The sequence below is a fragment of the Phasianus colchicus genome, chromosome 8, assembly GCF_987193195.1.
Source record: "Phasianus colchicus chromosome 8, bPhaCol1.hap1.1, whole genome shotgun sequence".
Lineage (NCBI taxonomy): Eukaryota > Metazoa > Chordata > Aves > Galliformes > Phasianidae > Phasianus > Phasianus colchicus.
This window is the reverse complement of record NC_143443.1, coordinates 17078845-17099167: the sequence shown is the minus strand read 5'-3', so window position 1 is coordinate 17099167 and position 20323 is coordinate 17078845. Positions and strand designations below refer to the sequence as shown.

Below are 20323 nucleotides of genomic sequence, written 5' to 3'. Positions count from 1 at the left end.
AGGGATATTGTAGTGTTTTTTCTTTCCTAAGCTTGCAGTCATGTACAGTATTGTCAAAGATCAATGTTATAAAACTTTCTGACATGTGCAAAGGGGATGTGTTTTACTGCTGAGCAAGCATTTACGATATCAGATTTCTCACTTTGTATTCCTATTTGGAACTCAGAAATGCTGAGGAAAGGGAATTCCACCTGCGCTGAAGTTTGTCTTGTAAATCTGTTCAGCTGATGTGTATTTTAAGATCATGGAAACATGGACACGCAAAAGCAGATGGGAATATAAATCTTCAGGGGTCACTTAATCAGGGATGTTAGGGCTCTTTATACAAAGTGATTTTAATAGTCTCAAGGTTTTATGAGCGTGTTTGAATCGTTATGACTGGTAATAAAACTTCAGTGGAGTTAGGGGACTTTTAGTAGGAGCAGGTTATGAAATGGAAACTTCATCAGAATCATCAACGCTCTAATGAATTCAAATTAACTCATGGAGCTGGTTGTGAAAGGCCGTGAAAACTGTTTGAAATTACTGTGTTATGCTGTGGTCTGAAGTCCCTGGGACGCTCTCTAGATATATGGATAAGATACCTTTGCATCTTGTCTCCTTTGTTTTTAGTGTAGAGAATCTTCCATAATTCTCTAATGTAAACTTGTTGCTGCTTCTTTTTTGTGGAATTAAAATCTGTCAGCTGAATACAGTCAAACTCAGAAATGACTTACCTATCCTGGGATATCTTGAGGCTACCCTCCTTGATTTAAAATTTCTGGCAAGAATTAACCACTTTTTCTTCAGTGCTGTAAAGCGGGAAAAGCCAAAACTGAATTGCTGAAAAGAATTTCTGGACTAAAAGGTTGCTAAGAGACTGTGCTTTAATATGACATTGCTACTTGCAAATGAACTGCAAGGTTCGCTTCTCTGCACCTTAATTCCTTCTTCCAGACAGATTTTTTCTGTTAACTCTAGGCAAGGGCAGCTGATGCTGTCAAAACCAAAATAAGCAAGTTGACACGCAGTTTCTGCATCTTTGATCTATCTGCTTCTCTGCATTTTGTGTTTAAGTACTCAGAATAATCGATCCCTCCAGGACCATCGTACACCTACCTCACTGTTGTTTTAGACTGTTTTAAACATCAAAGCCTTGTGCACCTTGAATATCTTTTTCTTGATGTCTGAGATTGCCTCGAAGATGCGGCAAGGACTAGGAAGACCACAGTTATTTTCTGCAGTGTTTCATCAGTGTTGGAACTCTGCCTTTAGCCCTTTTGGATGTTCATGCCAGCTATACTTGGGCAAATTTTGTGCAGTACTTGAGCCTCAGCAAAGGCTTAACTTCTTCACTGGGACATCCTTCAGTTGCCCTTCCCTTCAAAATGCAGCTAAGAATCTGGCAGATACTCAAATTTGAGAGCTTTTTAAAACTTGTCAGCTTAAAGCTTTCAGTACCCTTAGCATTTCAAATAGATGTAACAGTCTGTTTTTTCTTATATCTCTTCACCTTTATATGTGCTCCTTGGGAGATGTTCTACTCTTTGTTCTTTTGGAGCCCAAAATTGTTTTCAGTTTATGTTTGTTTGTAGGATCTCATTACTACTGAATGTGGAATTCTTCTGAAGCTGTTGTACATCTTAGCTGAACTTCCATTGATTTTTGAGTCTTTCCAGTGTATTAATCATTTTATTTTGTTGTGTTTGAATTATAAACGGAAAGTAGAGGGTATGGCAACTAAAAATAATTATAGTAATAGCAAATGAAGTGAGCTCTCTCTAGTTTTTGAAGGAGTATGATGGTAGTTCTATGCAAAATTACTAATTAATGCTGAATTTCTGGAGTATGCCATGGTAGAACCTCCTTAATTCTGACATTTCACAAGCTGTGACTGCTTAGCTTGTTCTGCATGTAATATGTAATTTAAAGGTTCCCGTTAAGGCTAGTATGACTAATGTAAGATTCTGACTGCAGAATCCAAGCAGCTCGAACTATTTAGGTTGTACCATTTTTGTTTTGTTTGAACGGTAGATTCCTGTGAGGCTAACATTCTAGTGTGCATTTTTAATGATTTAATTATATTAGGTTATTTACAAAGTACTTATCTTGGGATCAAGAAACTACTGTTTGCATCCTTTATTCTTTGTTACTGGGAACTGTGTTACTTTGAAAGTGGAAAGAAGTATTTTCTATGACAGATAGCTTAATCCAGGCTATAGCCATCCCTGACTGCTATGAGGTGAAGTAAGTGTTGGTTGCCACTGAAAGAGGTGAATGTGTTAGCACCACAGATTTTCATTCATTGAGCCAGATCAGGAAATGAACTGGCTGAATCAGACCTGCCTAAAAAAAGGGAAAAAAATCTAGTTATATGTGTTCAGCAGATTGCTCCCTTACATTTGCTTGAAAGTGACTGTGGAATCCTTGGTCAAAAACAGCATTTATGTTGAAATTGACTCAGCTTAATGCTTCTGGCTAAATTTTTTAACAGTTCTGTTTATTACCCGAAGTAACATCCTAGATGAGCAATTCAGTTGTTATAAAATTAAAACCAATTTATTTTGAAGCCTTCTTTTCTTGCTGTTTGTGATGTTTTGTCCAATTCCATGTAGAAAACTTTCACTGTGCGGATTCATTACCTCTACTGGGGGAAGGTTTCATGCTGTCTAAGGGTGCAGTTTTGGTAGGTGACAGGAAAGATCAAGCTGCTGCCTTGACAGTTAATTTTTATTGCTTTTCTCCCTTGTGCATTAAGCAGTCAAGGCACTACAGCCTGCCAGTTGCTGTTTAATATTAGATATGCCCATAAAAATTTTAATTATCACCTTCGAATGAAGTTTAATCTACAGTTGTCAGAAAATATGAAACACATGGTACTCAAACATAAATTATTTCCCCCTCAACAATGTTTCCTTTCAAATAAGGAGAAGCGAATTCTGTGCCTTCAGTCAAGGGCAGTAAATATTCTTTCCCCCTTAAAACAAACAAAGAAAAGGTGTGGTGTAGAAACAACACAAGCTTGGTGAGGTTGATGGTTTCTCCTGTGACAACTACAATCTGTGTACTAAATCACATACTCAGGTGTGAAGAAGATATGTAACAAAAATGCAGTAGCTGAAATAAGTATGTTATAATGCAATGTCTCGATAGAAAAACTCATGCTTACATTTATGTGAATTATGGAGAGTGTGTGCTTGTTTTTTTTATGAACTACTGTTTTTTCAGTTGTAGTGGATTTGCTGTTCACGTAGCTTGTTTTCTGAAGTGATGGTGAACACTGCTGAATGAATCTCTTAAAAGACTCATTAGGATGTAATTCTTGCATTTCTGCCTGTTGTGCAACTGCTGTTATTGCTTCTTATTAAAATTTAAAAAAATGAATAAAATTGCTGGTCCCTCTGGAGAGGTGCTTCTGTGGGAAAGCAGAGCAACCTCCATTGATCCTGCCTTCATTCCTTTGCACTGTTTGTGATGATAAAATGGAGGCCAGTAAGGGCCTGAGCTGCTTTTACTATTGTAGTGTATTGTAATCTCATTCTTTGAAACCTTCAAGGCAGAAATCTTTCTTTTTCCTCTTAACTTTGTCTGTCTTTTTTTTTCTTTTTTCACTCAAGAGCTGTTTTACCCCCCACACAAACTCTATTTGTTTCAGATTTGGCTTTAAACTCTCTTGAGTTTAGCAATTGCCTAGCCTGCATTGTAACTGCCTTGGTAATTTGTGGCAATAGGCAGAACGTGTTCGTCTTGGGAGGAGGCAATGTTTTCACCTCAGATCTGAAATAAATAGGATGTCAAAAGCTGAAAAAAAAGCTAGTTATTCCTGGTCATTTGTCATGTCCAAAGAATGTCAAGAATGAAGAAAGTAATTTTCAGCTAGCATCAGTCTACACAGGTAGGCTACCTTGAGGTCAGGCAGTAAGGTGAAAGTGAGAGAGAAGGTGCTACTGAGATTAGTGGTGTGTGTTGATCGTAAGCAACACTGGTTTTGCTGCTCAGCTTTCTAAGAACAGCAGGTTGCTGTCACTGGAGCACTGTTGTTTGAGAAGACTGAATATTCATGTCTTTATCAGCTGGTGCAACTTGTCAGAGGCAGGTGGAAGTGGGAGACATTGCTAAGCCTGCACTGTGATCTCCCCTTGCTCATTTTGTTTACCTGCCCTTGCACTGCAAAATTATCTCAGTTAATTTTTAGACTTCTTAGTGGCTCCAGGAAAAAAAAAAAAGCACTCTAAATCCAGGTGTTCTCAGAACATAGTATAGCATTAAGACAAGTGGTGCAATGTGCTGCTCAGCAGATTTCAGCAAAGGTTCAGGATGCTCAGTCTGAAATTCATTTGTTTTTCAACCAAGTAGAACAAAACATATTACAACATTGTCAGTCATGTTTTGGCTGATATGATAACAAAGCCACAAGCACTCGGGTTTTCTGATGGATGCCAATTACAGATGTGTTGAGGACAGGTTGGTAGGAAGCCATTATTCAAGGAACATTGGTCTGTCTGAGCTTGTTTTATGCAGATAATCATTTCTAGATTTCAGAGTTGTTGGTAGATCTGTCTCCCAAAAAACGCAACAGCCATGCCCAGCAGGAGCAAGTTGGGCCTGTTCCTTGCTCACCTGATCTGAAGCCATTCAGCTCTGTGGTTGTATCACTAGAGTATGATGATGCTGGATGACTTTCCTCATCTCTTGAGTTTGCCAGCTCTGTGGCAAGACCTTGGTTTCCTTCTCTGACGCTGTATTCCTTCCATGCAGATTTGCTATGGTAGATATTTTGTAAGATGGAAAATCACAAGCCTGTAAGTTTTCTTCTAGTGAGACTGAAATTCAAAGCTGTTGCTGGACAGATTTTCTGTAGTAAAGTACGGAGATGGATTTGCTTTCTATTGATATCCACAGATGAAATTTATTTATGAGATCAAGAACTGAACTGAAGCTACAGACACTTGATAACTCCGCCCTGCAAAAGCCAGTTGTAGTTGGATGAGTAGTACAGATGCTCGCCCATGGTGCCCCTGGCTGAGCTTCCTACCAGTGCCAAGCAGAAGCCCACCTTATAGCCAAATGTGGCAAGAACCACAGACAAAGGCAGCCTTCTGCACCCCGTATCCCTGAGCAGGCAGAGTGCAAAGCAACCTCGTCTTTCAGTGGAAATGATTTTGATATGGTCAGCTCAAATTCCTTAGAGCCTCTTCAGGCCTTAATTTTTGAATATGTTTTTACCCCCTACAGCTCAGACAAGCTGGGTCTTTTTGGTCTATATCCATTAGATCTAAAGTCGTTATTTATTTTTGTGGTAATGATGCTCTTGTCCTTTTAAGTTTGAAGGATTTTTGAAGTATTTTATTAAATGTAGCACTCAAGATGTTCTTTGTCTCAGATGGTTTTTGGCATTTCTCTCTCAAAATTCTCATCTGCTCATTCTTTTAGGTTGAGCAGCTTTCAAGTGCAGAGCCTGCATCCATTAAGTGAATTATATACTTCCATAATTCATTCTTAGTTGACATCAGTGTCCTGCCCAACGCATTGTGCTTGCTTACCTGTGTTTTTCCAGTAATGGAAAAGAAATGGGAGATACTAAATGTACGTCTGCTTTATTATTGCCAAGTGTAAATACTACTTAGTTTCCCCTTATTTACTGATGAAGCTTCTCATTTTAGTGGCTAATAATGCAGTGCTTTAATCATTTCTCCTCAGAGAGGTATATGAAGAGTATTTCTGCTTGTTGACTGCCTGGTTGGTGTACCACTTCTGTGAATTTTAAAATCTTGATCCATTCAACCATAGGCAATGTTTTCTGTCTGCATCTGGCCCAAGCTAGTGATACTGTGCAAATCAGTAACACAGGGATAACCCACTCACTCTGTCTTGTCAGATGCGACTTTAAACTCGTCTCATTGATTTAATACTTGTTGTACTGAACTAAAGTAGTACAACTCCTCATCCCCAAAAGTTAATAAAATGTTTAATGCTAATTCGTTTTATGCTAAAGGTTTGTGAGTATTGAACTTGTTGCTACACATTTTTTCTGTTTTGGAAAGTGAAAATACACTACCTTTCAGGAATAGTAGTGGAGATACATATGTATATTGGAATAATTGTCCTGGTAAGCTTTTAGGGAGGATGCCTCATTGGAAAGATCTGGAACATTAGCTTGACTTTGCATTGTGCTTAAACCTATTTTTTATATGTAAGTAGGGCCATTGTGCTTTTAAACTAAATATTTGTATATACCAGTGGTCATTTGTGTCTTTGGCCATCTGTGTTCTTATTTACCTGTATGATGGATAGCAGAGAAAATCAGACCTAATATTTTGATTGATAGTGTTCTGATGTGGTTTTGTAATTCTTGTTTAGGATTCTTGTGGGGATTGGATTTAAATTCTTGTACCCAACACTATTTGTTATAGATTTGTATGCAACTACCTAACTGCTAAGCTGACTCCCAGGGATAGCTGCAAAAAGTGAAAAGAAGCTGGCAAAGCTCCCAGTGATGAAACACAATTGAGGTTTCAGTTTAATTCCATATTGGTTAATACAGTGTTTAGAGGAAAACAATAAAATGAAGAATCTGCAATAGTTCTATAGTTGATGTAAGAAAATATCTCTAACACTTTTTAGTAATATCTATTATGAAGTTTCTCAGGGAATAAATACTTCATTTGATAAAATAGTTGTATATTAACTAATGCTTCTTAACCAAGAGTATGATTCTGCAGCAATGACTAATACAGACAGACAGGGTAGGTTGATTATCTTCTTTCATCTTTTTGATGTTTTTTTTTTTAATTATTTTATTTTACATTTACAGGTGGCAGTATGCTGTATTTGTTTCTTTGTCATTCTTCCACTGAACCTTGTTGGTACAATTCTTGGCCGAAATCTGTCAGGACAGCCCAATTTTCCATGTCGTGTCAATGCAGTGCCTCGTCCCATACCAGAAAAAAAATGGTAACAAAAGCAAACATATTAACTAAATGCATTTGCCTCAGTACATTTAAAGTGACTTATCAGGCATGATCACTACAGCTTTCTAAAGTAACTTTTCTGATTAGAGTTATGTCTGGAAGAGTACCTTTACTAAAATTTTATAAGTATGACTTTTTTCTTTTGAATGCAACCACCATGCACAGTTAATGGGTAATAGATAAAGCAGATTTTACAGTCCTGGATCACTGGTTTACATTTGGCCTGAAATGCTCTCCAGTCTCTTACATAAAAAGGATGGTTCCAACCTATTTCTGATATGGATGTCTTGAAACTAAACCTTAGTTAATGCCTCTTACAGGTTTAGGATTCAGTGTGCCTTGGAGGCAGAACTGTTCTGTTTAATGGTCTCCACTTTCAAGTTGAGACATTTGCAGGGTAAAAGTGGGGAAAAGCTTGTAGTGCCCTTCTGTATTTTTGTTGATGGTACTGAGCCTAAAATATTCTGAAGTAAATTGTTTGAATTACAAATAAGCCTTAATTATTTTTGCAAGATTTGTAAAGGAGTGCCTGGTCTCAAAGAGTAGACTTATGTGTTTTTTTGCAAAGCTTGAATGCAGCCACTTTTTCCTATTAATTTAACACAGAGATTGAGGCAGCAAGCTATGGAAATGAAAATATTCTCAGAGGATTTTTTTAATAGATTTTTCTTGCTTTCCCTGTTCAGAGGAGCACAGTGTGAAGGGGGCACTGAAACGTGTACACTCACAGTATCCAGGAAGTGCAGCACTCTTAATCTCTTGTTAGTGGTGGATTGTGCAGCTCAAATGCTAGGATTTGATTTATACTGTGGCCTGTATGTTGGGAAGCTGATAGATTTTGCAGGATAGGATGACATGACAAAAAAAAAAAAAAGATGCTTTCCATAAAGATAATGTAATTGCATGGTGTCAGTTTTGACAGTTCTCCCCATAAATAATAAAAGAAGCTCTAAATTAAATCATTGGTTACCAACTATGTTTGGAATCACTGCAAGTACTAGACAGATCACCTTTAGTTGGTGACAGGCTCACCTGTAGGTGGGTAAGTATTAATTTTTGGCCATATGCTTATGACTCAGTATAGCATTAAAATGAACACTGGTTCTTAATCATATAGGGAGAACCCCGTGGAATTTTCATTCCGGTATTTGCAGTATCTGTCATCAACAACAGCACTGAGTTTAATTACTTCAGTCAGGGCTGGTGGATGTTCTGGGGTTTGGTTGCTTAGGCCCTCTCCTGGCAAGAGGAATTCTTTCTGTAGCTGTTAAGGCTGCTTAGATGCATGCCTCTATGCTTGTAGATTGGTGTGAGTCTTACGTTTGTTTCATGTTTCCCCAAGAATGACTCCTCATTCTATCCATATGCAACATCCTTGGGGGTGCCTTCTTTCTAATATACTGGTATGAGACATGTTCTTGTTAGCATGCCTTTAAATAGTTTTCTGGCTTTATAAAGTACCTGGTTATGTGTTGTATTATATTTTTAGAAATATTATTATTGTCCCTAAACTGGCCTTAATATCTTTCAGGTTCATGGAACCAGCTGTTATTGTTTGCCTGGGTGGAATCCTCCCTTTTGGATCAATTTTTATTGAAATGTGAGTTTGACAGCTATTTGCCCATTTGATTAAAAACAGTAAGTTAAGTCGAATTGCAATATTATCTGTATATTTTGTTTACTCTCTGCAGGTATTTCATTTTTACTTCATTCTGGGCTTACAAGATCTACTATGTTTATGGCTTTATGATGCTGGTTCTGGTTATCCTCTGCATTGTGACAGTTTGTGTGACTATTGTTTGTACATATTTCCTGCTAAACGCGGAGGATTACAGGTGGTAAGTATTGTGGTGTTTGCATAGTTGACCAGGCTGAGAGTTTTATAGATCAAGAGTCTTGACAGGTCTTTTCAAAATATCCCATGTCCAGATTTTATCTGTAGGGAATAAAAGTGAGTTCCTGGATCCTTTCTACAGAGGAACTTTCTTGGTGAGCATGCATCTGGGCATTTATGTGTATATGCATTAAAAAATACATTGAGGTACAAATGAATATAAAGAAGGATCATCATTTGATATCAGCAGTTCATCTTGGTCTTGCAATAGCAGCTTTTGTCATGTGTAGCAAATGCAGATTTTGATAAATAACTGTAGAACCATGATGCTTTATTTTTAGTGCATTGTGCATCTTCTTGGGAAGCATTTTCACTAGATGCGTGATGAGTGTGTGTGTTTACTTTCAGGCAGTGGACAAGCTTTCTTTCTGCCGCATCAACTGCGATATATGTTTACATGTACTCCTTTTACTACTACTTTTTCAAGACAAAGTAAGTGACAGTTTTCTTACTTGAATATCAGGTTGCCAGTGAAGTTTATTGGGATAGACAGGGAAAAATACCTACCATAAATTTGTATTTTTTCTTTTTCAGGATGTATGGCTTGTTTCAAACATCATTTTACTTTGGTTATATGGCAGTATTTAGCACAGCTTTGGGAATAATGTGTGGTAAGTTTTAAATATATTGAAATTTTTCAGTCAATTTTTTAGATTGTTTTGTTTTCTCACTTTCGCTCTATGTTTTTTGGTGCAGGAACACGTATGAATTTTAAGGAATAGTAGTAGTATTTATGTATTGTGGAGTGAATTTCAGCTCCTCTGCAAAGTTGAAAGATTCAGTTTTGGGCAAGAATACAAACAAAAAGGAATAGGTTGTTTTTAGAGCAGACTAACTTCTTTGAAGCAAATTCCATGTTCGATTGAGTTCAGTATATTTTGTTAATATTTTGTTTTGGAGTTGTTAGTGTTGCCCTTTGCCAAACTGCTAGGTATACGCACTGAGGCACCACTGGTGTTGCAGTACTGATGACACTACCTTCTGTATCCTGTGATGTGTTTTTGTGTGAGTGACAGTTCAGAAAGGACTGGAACATCAAGGCAGCATTTATAAAATAATATTGGCATATTCAGAGATGAAGGATAATGCAGTGTGCACCCATGTTCAGCAGGATTTCATTGCTTTTTAAGATACCTGTTTTAACAGGTGTTTAGTGAAAAATAGTGCTTGTTATGGAAATCATCCAATGAAGCAGCCATGTATATTTATTTGTCTGATAGTTTTATTTTTATCCTTCTTTTTTTTTTTCCCAGAAAGAAGGTGCTTCTTGGTTCTTTTATGCATTATGTATGATCCTTATTTTATACTTTCCTTCACAGCAGTGAGTGAGTAGTCTAGACTCTAGTGGAAGGCTTTCTCTGAGTTAGATATTTGGGACCCATGGTGTCTTACTGGAGTTGAGTTTACTTTCTGTAAAGTATACATTTGCTGATATCTCAAGAGGATAAGTTCACAATGCTTTTTAAAAAGAGGAGAATCATCTCTTAACCTCTTTCCTCTCATGAAATCTAATCTTGCCTCATTGGGTTCTTGGCACATTACAAGACTTCCCTGCTGTTCTGGTAGTTTCACAGCCATTTTTTTTTTCTTTAATAGGCTTATACTTTTCAGCTCTAATCTTTTCTTTATAAAGTGCTCAGGCTGGTATTGATTAAAATGTCTGTGATGCAGAAGCTGAGCTTGCCCACCAGTTCCTGTAATTAAAATGTTTTTTAAAACATGGAAGAGTCAGGTTGTCAGATGTTTTCCTGTCATGGTAGTACTGTACTTGGTGGAATATTAGGACAAAATCTGATTTTTTTCAGAATCAGATAATACTTCTGTTATGTTTCATTTCCACACCTCTATTGAGATTTTTTTGTCTTTTTTAACTGTGTTGTAAGAGAAGCTGTGAGATTCCTTTTTACTGAGAACTCACATTTTCAGCATGGAGGGGGATGGCAAGTCCCCTGTCAAAAAGCATTTGTCCAGGAAGCTAGCACAATTCTCTACTGAGTGTACAACTCTTGTGTGATGTTTGTAGAGCTGTGGTTTGGATGCTTATGCAAATGGCCATGTTCAGTATCACAGTTGGCTATGAGATGAACTAGTTCAGACCAAGGCAGCCACAGTGTAAGTGTGCAGGCTAGTATCATCCAACTCTTTTTTTAAGTGCTGCTGATGATGCTTAGTTGTGGGATACTTTGATCCATTAAGTCTTTTGTCCTCTGCAGAGCACCCACAAGTTCTGGAACTGGACTGTAGGGAGCCAGTGAGAACTTTCAAATCTGTGGAGCTTCTTGTGCTTCCCTTTTACTGCCAGAGAATAAAACTGATTCCCCAACTCAGTGTATGTCTGTCTTTGTTTCAACTGGGTTGGAATTGTTTTCTTCAGAGTGTCTGATATGATGCTATGTTTTGCTTCTAGGAGAAAAGGGATGTTGACAGCACATCAGTGTTTATAGTTGCTGCTAAGCAGTGTTGTACTAAGCTAATGATGTTGCAGCTAAGGGCCCAAGGAGCTGGGAGGGAACAAAATTAAGACAACTGACTTAGAGTAGCTGAAGGGATATATTCCCTTCTGTATGAATTCTGTATGAAGGGATATATTCCATACTGTATAACATCATGTGGGAGTTTTGAAGGGAGTGACGAGTTCATCTCACCTTCTCCTCACTGAGGAGCTTGCTGGGCATCAGCCAGGGTGCACTGAGCAGTTGCTAGTGCAGCTCTTGTTATATACATTTATTATATAAACATATGTATAGTCATTACTATTTTGCTTTATCTTTTCTCTATCTTAGTAAATAGTTTTTTCTCAACCCACAAATTCTGCTTTGTTGTTTCCGATTCTGTCCCTCGTTCCACTGGGAAAGGGAGGAGCGATGAACAACTGTGTGGCACTCAGCCACCTGCCAGGTTAAACCACAGCAGTCATTTTGGTGCCCAATGTGGGGCGCAAAGGTTTGAAATAACAACAGATCTGACTGGAGCGTGTTGACACAGGGTGTTGTGGTAGTTTAATAATTGCTGGTCATTATATTAATTTTTTCCCTATTTATGGAGCTCTTTAAGAGTCTTCTCATCTCTTTAAGAGCTGTACTGAATAGCATCTTGCTTACTGTTTGTTTTCTCTGCTGTGTTGTTTGTTAGATTAATTTTTTTATTTTGCTATGCTGTGTGGCCTTGTCTTATAATAAAATAGGCAGCTGAGAAACTTACATTTTGTAGGTACGTGACATTGCAGTCATCTCTGGGCTTTGGGAACCACATTGTTGATACTTTGGTAATTACACTCTTTGCTTTGCCTCTTTGAGGAACCAGGCTACAGAGAAGATGGGAGGGAGAATTGAGGGAGACTTTCCAGTGGTCCGTCAACCTCCCTTTCTCTTTCATTTTTCTCTATCTTAGTAAATAGTTTGATCTCAAAAAAAAAAAAAAAAAAAAAAGGCAGTATAGAAAAGCCTTTTGCAGTACTACACTTTGGCATCCATGTAAATACTGTAAGTATAATTGTATGACTTTCTAAAAAACTTAGACACTTGGTCTCAGCTATAGTAAGTCCCAATTGACTTGAAGTAATAGATGGGAATTAATGCTTGATTGCTTTTCTTGGCTATTTGGATTCTTTTAAGTTCTGTTTATTTAAAGGCTGCTGTTCTACTGAAATATGCTTACAGTTTATTCCTGCCAGATCTATGTAGGCAAGTTAGGCACCTTATCAGGTGATAAGAATGTAAATAAATAAAGGAACTGTTTTGTTTTTTAATTTAATTTACATAAACTAACTGTTCTGCATTATTCTCAGGAGGACATTCTTTAATTGTTTGTCTTAATTGTCTAGTGTCCCTTGTCCACTCCCCCAACTTTTATTCACTACCTGTGAAGTGGCTTTTAGATTGAACCCCTGAACTTGGGCATGGTCATTAGTGGTACTTCACTGATACAGCTGCTGTGATTCAGAGTTGTGACTTGCTTATGGAGTTGAGAGCTGTACTGTCATGTGACTGCTGTTTTCTAGTACTCCTCACTTCTATTGCATCCACATATTCCCAAATGAAGCAGAATTAGTTGTTTGTTCTCCCAAATACCTTGTGGTATCTGGCATCACATCACCAGAGAGGCTCTCAAGGAACAAGTTCTGGAATGTGTCTGAGTTTAGGAACTGAACTGGACATTGGATCTGCTGGCAAAATATGATGAATCTTAGAACAGGAATTCAGTACCCTTATTTTGTCCATTTGCTGTCTGAGACAGAAGATTAGTGTCATTAACAGGCTACAGAATAGTCTACTTGTGCTTCTGTTTAACTCCAAGCTTATGTCATGTCTGCAAATCACTGCCTGGCCTCCCCTCTGCTGCATTCTCAGTGCATTTAATGCTTATGAGCAGCAGCCTGATCTTGTGTGTACTGTATTCATTTTAATGATACTCTACTTTGTCCAGGCTTGTAATACAAGTACTTCATTTGCTGACCAGGGGGTGACTGCCATATTTGCCCTGCTTGAAATGTCACGCAACAGCACAGGCTGCCTCTGCAGGCTCTTTATTATTCCAGTTGTTTTAGAAGTGATGCATCAGGTTTGTTTTATTCAGGTTTCTTGATTTTACATGAATGTTGGCTTTTAGAATTTGAAAAACAGAGTTTTGAGAAAGTTTAGTGGCTGGACTCATGAGTTATCTGAGCAGTCCCCAAAATTTAAAGAACTGTCATGGGGTCTGTGGGCTGCAGATATTGTAGGACAGTTGTGTTTACTCAGCCTGGCAAACTTGGTTCTGAGTTTTACCAGTAGGTTGCTGAATCTCCTTCTGAGGAAAGGTCTTGGTCTCATGTATTTCTTCATGTTTCTAAGTGTGCTTAGTCTTTCAGTATTTTGGGTATGGCATATACTGTTGCCCTGTTTTGTTTTTTTTTTTTTAAAAAAAAAAAAACTACCAAACAAAAAAAATTCAGTGACCTGTTCTTTTACTACTGCTGTGACAATTCGTAATCTGCTCATGACTCTTACTAATTTGAAAACCACAGGTTGCAATTTCCTTTAACTACTAACTGCTACTAGTTTAATCTCTTTGCACAGACCTCCTTGGAGTTTAAGACTCCTGGGATGGGGATCTATTATTATTTGTGCCTTGTGGGAAGAAAAAAGCCATCTGCCAATAAAACATTCATCCAGAAGGCATGCAACTTATAATAAAAACCTGCCCTCCCATCTACCTTCCCTGCAGCGTGGGTGATTGTATGTTTTTTACCCTCTGTTCAGAAAAAGGGACCCAGTTATTGGCAGCAGTAGGGGGGCTACTATATTTATCGAGGCCAAGTGAGCATGGCCTCTTGGTAAGATGGCTTAATGGATTTAGTTTGCTAGGCTAGGGGAGTTCTTGCCAGATGATTGCTGGAAGCGTGGATAATTGGAGAGAATGTTTGAGAACAACTATTGCAGATAAATAATTTTGTGTGCAGAGAGTGTGATTTTATGCAACTGTTTATTTCTGGTTTATTTTGATCAGCTCTCTAACATTCAGCGTTTTCTGTTTACTTTGCAGGAGCTATTGGTTACATGGGAACAAGTGCCTTTGTTCGAAAAATCTACACTAATGTGAAAATTGATTAAGGAAATAAGGAAATTGAACTATGGATCAGTTCCTGTTTTCAGGGGGATGAACTTGCACAACAAAAAGCGCGAGAAGAGATTTGGGTTTTAACACTGGGCACTATATGGGTCTCCATTTTGTGGATGGCTTAAAGTAACATCTATTTCATTGATCCTAGGTTCTTAATGACTGCTTTCTCCAACTGTTCACAGCAAATGCTTGGATTATATGCAGTAGGCATTACTACAGTACGTGGCTAATCTTCCCAAAAAACAAACAAACAAAAAAGACCCCAGCGCATTTAAGATGAATAGACTAGCTCTCTTCAGTGAAGAGGACAAACGGTTTATTTAAAGCATTTGTTCCATTCAATAAAAAGGGGGAAGCTTGGCTGCTAAAACTACTTGATCAGTAGTCTTCCTGGTACTTAACATTTCTAACTTATGTAAAAATGCTGTTCCAGAAAGATTACTTTTCTGATTTTTACTGCCATTGCCAGGATAGGAGGTATGTTTTATATTTTGAATCCAGGTGCTTTTTGGTTTATTTGCCTCATCGACTATACCCTACATTCGTTTAAAAATAATTTAAAAGTATATAAAAAAACCCACATGCATGTAATATATCAGCTCTCATTCTAGTTGGACCAACTTCCCTTTATTTATCTTTAAAGTAATATCCAGCTATATCTTAAATCCATCCAAAGAAAATAGAGTTTGAAGACGGACGTGTTCTCTGCAATGCAATTTACTGTACAGTTAGAAAGCAAAATGTTAAATGAAGAGGATTGTTTGTTTTTTAATAAACACTCTGAGGTCTAGATTAAAACAAAACCAACATTTTAACTGAATGTCTAAAGTGATTCTCCTTTTTTTTTTTTTCCAAGTTATTCTTGCTTTTTTGGGGGGGGGTTTGAATGAAGATTTTCCTTTAGACATTATACAAGGGGTAATAAGTGTATATAACATTAAATAATGTAACTTAGGTGTAGATCCCAAATGTATTTGGATGTACAGATTTACTACAGAGTACTTTTCTGATGATTCGGTGTAAAAATGTGTGAATTTGGGTGGCTTTTTACATCTTGCCTGCCATTGCATGAAAAGTTGGGTTTTCTTCACAATGTGTGTACGTCATGCTTTTCTGTTCTTTCCTTTCTCAAGCTCTTACAGGAATTAAATTTGTAATTTAGAACATTTTAATTTTTGTTAATCCTATCTGGACACTTGTGTAACATCCAAAGCACAGTTGCTTTACAGTGTTCAGAAAACTAAAATAAACTTTTCAGACAAAAATGTTCTGATTGTGAAAATAGATGAGTTGAAAATGTTGGAAAAGGCAGTGAATGCCTGTTTCTGTATATGACATCAGTATGTTTTTCAAGTATCAAAACTCCACACATTGAATTCAGAATTTCCTTAAAACTGTGTTGTACGATACAGCTCCGTTGTGGCTGATCAGCATCTTAGAGTTCTTTTTGACTGAACTGTTTGTGGAGGAATCTGTTCTGTGATGGAGCTGGTATGCTGAGAAGAAATGGGGTAAGCACGGACTAAAATGAACAGGAAAATAAAGGTTGCATCTTTCTAAGATGACTGTTAATTATGCACTGTATTTAGCTAGAAAGATCCTGAGTGTGTTTGTGACAGATTTAAGAAATGTTTAGCATGATGCCTTTTGGTTTTTGTTTTTCTGGGGGGACAGGGGAGCATCTGGTATACAGGGATGTTTTTATTGGTGTGACTGTCTGAAGTAGAGCATCTACCATGGAGAATGTGACTTCTTTAATTTAAAGAATGAGCAAAGTATTTGTATTGATCAATACTTTATTGTCTCTATGTAAAAAGTACAGATAATGCAGTAGCCACAATGAGAAACAATCCTGTTTCTGCGGGGGTGGGCTGGGGGAACTGAACTTAAAGGTAGTAATAAGAAGCAATGCATCTGGCTGTGTACAGCTTCTGTAACATATTTGAGCTCTCAGCTCAGATACTGTTGGCCAATTTTAACCAATCTGTCAAAAAATAATTGAGTTTTGCTTCAAGTGAATGGGTGGTGTCTGCAGTAGAGCACTGGCATTTAACAGAGTTGGTTTTTTTTTTAAGGTGCCGGCTGATTTTGAGATGGACTCATAAACTGGGTCAAGAATTAGTTTTCCTTTGTTCAAAAATATGGAGTCTTAAAGCAGAGAATGGGTTTTGTTCTAGTTCTTGCTAGTGTGTGAAGCCCTTTTTTCATCCATGTTCTAAATCTCAAGTGAAGCCATTATCTGTACACAATAAATACATAAAGTATTCCTCTGAGATGCAAGTTTAAAGGGAATATTTTTGATAATGGGTCTGTTTTTCTATTTAGAGCACTGCTATGTGATTAGTCTATCAGAAATGTCACCAAACCGTTTGTGAATTTCATTTAATCACTTTTTAATGCCACAGAATGGTGGGCTGCCTACTTGCTTTCTCTATCCTTTGACATTATTAGCTTTTGCATATCTAGATAAGATTGTATAGCTTTTAAAGTGACATTGAAAAGATACTTACTGCTCAGGCATTGCTTTTGTTTTTGCAAGCACATTCTTTTGGAGAAGTACTGTGTTTAAATAATTGACATTTTTATACTTTCACCTTAGAATATGAATAAATTGGGGATTTGCTTTGTTTTTCCCCTTTACTTTGGTTTCTGAAGGAATGCAAAATGCGACTAGTTCTGAACAGCCTGTCTCTGTGGTTGCTGTTTGGGAGTAAGGCCATTTATTTGCCCCACCCTCATCCCCCCTCTAAAAAGAAAAAAGAAAGAAAAGGTGGCTCTGATGTGAACCCATTCTGTTTAGTAGAATTTGGAAGCTCTCTGCTTAGATGATGTAGTCCTTCCTCTTTTATGGAAGAAATAAAGATCTTACAGCCAATACTCCTCTTTTCATGGTTGTTTCTCAGGAGTTTCTGGTTCTTGAATTGAAGCTTTTTGATGACTCCTCAGTTGGCCATCAGTGCTTCTCCTCTTAGGACTGGGGCCAGAGTATTCAGCAAGTAGTAGTGCAGTGATAAGTGTTACCCCCGGTACTTTCTTTATGAGAAGTGGACAAATGGATTGAAAATGGTGTGATGTTTGTTTACAGTCTCGGTTATGCTCTTTTCTAATGTCTAAATGTTTTGAAACAACAGTTGTCTATTAATTCCTCTCCAGTTTTACATTCCAAAGCGTGCATAAAGGGTGCACAAATGATTTTCTGTATGATTATCTGGGTGAACTTCTCACAGGTTTCAGCTGTTAGAAAAACAATACTGTTTTATTACTTACTGAATATTACGCTTTTGGTGCTATAAAACTGGATAAAATTGATAGCACACTTTAAGATATTTGTATAAAATGGCATCCATTAGCTTTTGTGATTTTTTTTTAAATTATTTTTATTTTTAATTAATGCAGAGGCAAGACAAATGGGGGAGTTACATTTTGCTCTGGTTACAACAGTAACAACATACTAAAGCTAAATCTGCCAACCAAAGATATGTAGGCAGCTTCACTGAAAACAGTAGACTTGCATAACTGTGACTGCATCAGCAATTACTGCTGGAACGTGTCAGAAAAGGGTAGGCTCAGGAAAAAAAGAAAACAAGCTTCCTATCCAGTCTGGATCTAAGTTATGGAGAGGTCCCCTTCAATTAATTTTTAACTGTGGCTTTTAGTTCATTTAAGAGTCAGTTGAAGATATAGGTTGGACAGAGGGGTGGAGGGGGGCATTTTGATATGGGAGAGAGAATAAAAAGCTGCAGAACCCTATGAATACTGGGTGGGTTTTTGTAGTTTTGATAAACTTAGGCGATTTTTGTACAGAATCACTTTAAAGGATGGAAGCTGAACTGGGAAAGGGATAAAAATAAAATAAAAAATACTGTTCTTTGGTGGAGAAGCTTCTAGAGAAAAACTTCTAGTTGCAGTATCTTTTTTACCCCTGACCTGTGTCCATTTCATTTTCATCAGTGTATTCACCATGGTGCAGGGTTTTTCCAATAGATGACATGAATTCTTCTGACGTGTCATAGGCAGATGAATGGGGGAGGAGTGGAGGGGTGTTGCAAAGAGTTGTGGCTTGTGGGAAGGTTGATTTCCTAGTAATGCAATGCAGATCAGTATGTCGTATCTCTGCAGGTTCTACTGTGCTAAGGCTTCATTCCTTATGGAAAGCAAACCTAGGAGAACTTTCTGAACATCCTTGACTGAAGCTTTCCTTCAGGAACTTGAGCTTGGAGCATTCCAGAGCATATCGAGTGTTGCAGCCCATGTCTATCCTTAGCTGACTTTGCAAGCCTACAGGACTCTGGAAAATAAAGGCATTTTTAGAGTTGGGAGTCGATGTGCAATAAACAAAGCACTAAATTTTACATTACAGCTTTTGTTGTTATGAAACAGCCTTGTAAATTCACTTTTGTAGTCTTGTGACACATACTTAACCCCTAGATGCAATAGCTGCCTCCATAGAATCCAGTTCACCAAATCACAGACACTGTGAACTTGAAATGCTGTGGCTGAATCTGAGCCAAAAGATTTAGGTAGTCTATCTAAAAAGCTGAGCATACTAAGAAAAACAAAATGCAGTAATTAGTGCATTGTGATTTTTCTTTCTGCCTGAAGACTGTGAGGTAAGCTTCTGGTGGCTTTGAGAAGTTCTGGGAGTTATGGTGATTGTTTCTGAGGAGCTTCCAAACATGGCTGAGAACATCATGCAGTACTGAACTCTGGGAGGCTTCTGCTTGTGGCTGATGATGCTCATTTCCCAAAGGCTTGAGTCAGATGTTTTGGAACTGTGTTAGACAAGGCATGGTTGTTTCCTGGGCTGCTAGCTATGTGATGCTCCCTCAGAGTTCATGTTACGCAGTTACTGGATCCTGAATTGCTGGAGTCTTGGTTTATCCGTATCGTTTTACTGGTATTAGTTTAGCCTGAGGCTTTTCTTTCTTTCCTAAGGAAGTTTCGCTACAAGAATAAGAAGGAAATCTCCTTGCTCTCTTCTGATGTCTGGCCTGAGGTCGCTCGGTGAACCAGCAAGTGTTATTACTAAGGAGGTTGTATTAGAGATCGGACAGTTTTACAGACACCCATTTACCTGTAAGAAACCAAGACAATGCTCTCACGTGCTTTTTACAATCAAATGCTGAAGAGGTGCAGTTAGGTTTCTTAACCGCGCTTTTTGGCTCTGTGAGATGACTTGTATTAGTTTTATTGCTTAGCTGTCTTTGATTTTGAGATTTTTTGCCCCCCGCTTATGTCACTACCAGAAAGTGATTGAAATCTAACACCCACCGTTGTTTGAATCTGAATTGTAACTTATCTCTTTCATTATACGCATAGCTAAATAAATAATGGCAAAGGAAACAGTATCCTGGTTTTAGTAGTGTAAAGAGCAGTGTGTAAGGTGAACCTGAAGTACCTCTTGCCTAATGAGGTGGAGTATCGGCGTGCTCTGTACCATAGCTAAGCGTGTGGTTTGGATGAAGATTTTACTGCAGATAAATCCACATGCAGTAACTGTGACTGGGAACCTTCTCTAAGGCATTTCTCCCTGAAGCACTGTTTAAGCTTTTTCTTTGAATTTTGACAAATTCCGTCATTCTGAACTCAACCTGTGCAATCAAGCTCTGCAAAGGATGCATGGGTGTGAGCAGGTAAATGCAGCTGTCCCATCTTTTGTCTCAGAGTGGACAAAAAGGAATTTTCCAACCACCAGTTGCTTGTAGCTTCTTGAAAAGATGTCACCGCTTGTGTCCGCTTTGGGCAGCGCTGTTACATTAATGCTTGACTGCTAATACACATGTGAAGGGCTGTGACTGCAGTGAGCACCTTTCAGGGCAGATTTCAGAGCCCTTGGAATATGTGTAAGCAGACATGCTGACACCTTCATAGGTTACTT

General features: G+C 37.9%; 1 protein-coding gene across 1 annotated transcript in view; it reads left to right on the top strand.

Annotated features, from left to right (window-relative positions):
- TM9SF3 (transmembrane 9 superfamily member 3) overlaps nucleotides 1-15265 on the top strand; it is a 43287-nt gene extending 28022 nt beyond the window's left edge. Inside the window, exons 10-15 of the mRNA XM_031602120.2 lie at nucleotides 6794-6933; nucleotides 8482-8550; nucleotides 8642-8788; nucleotides 9193-9276; nucleotides 9379-9455; nucleotides 14368-15265. Coding sequence (XP_031457980.1) covers nucleotides 6794-6933; nucleotides 8482-8550; nucleotides 8642-8788; nucleotides 9193-9276; nucleotides 9379-9455; nucleotides 14368-14435 — 585 coding nt within the window. The 3' untranslated portion in view covers nucleotides 14436-15265. The remainder of the gene's footprint in view (nucleotides 1-6793; nucleotides 6934-8481; nucleotides 8551-8641; nucleotides 8789-9192; nucleotides 9277-9378; nucleotides 9456-14367) is intronic.
- Nucleotides 15266-20323: the final 5058 nt, after the last annotated feature.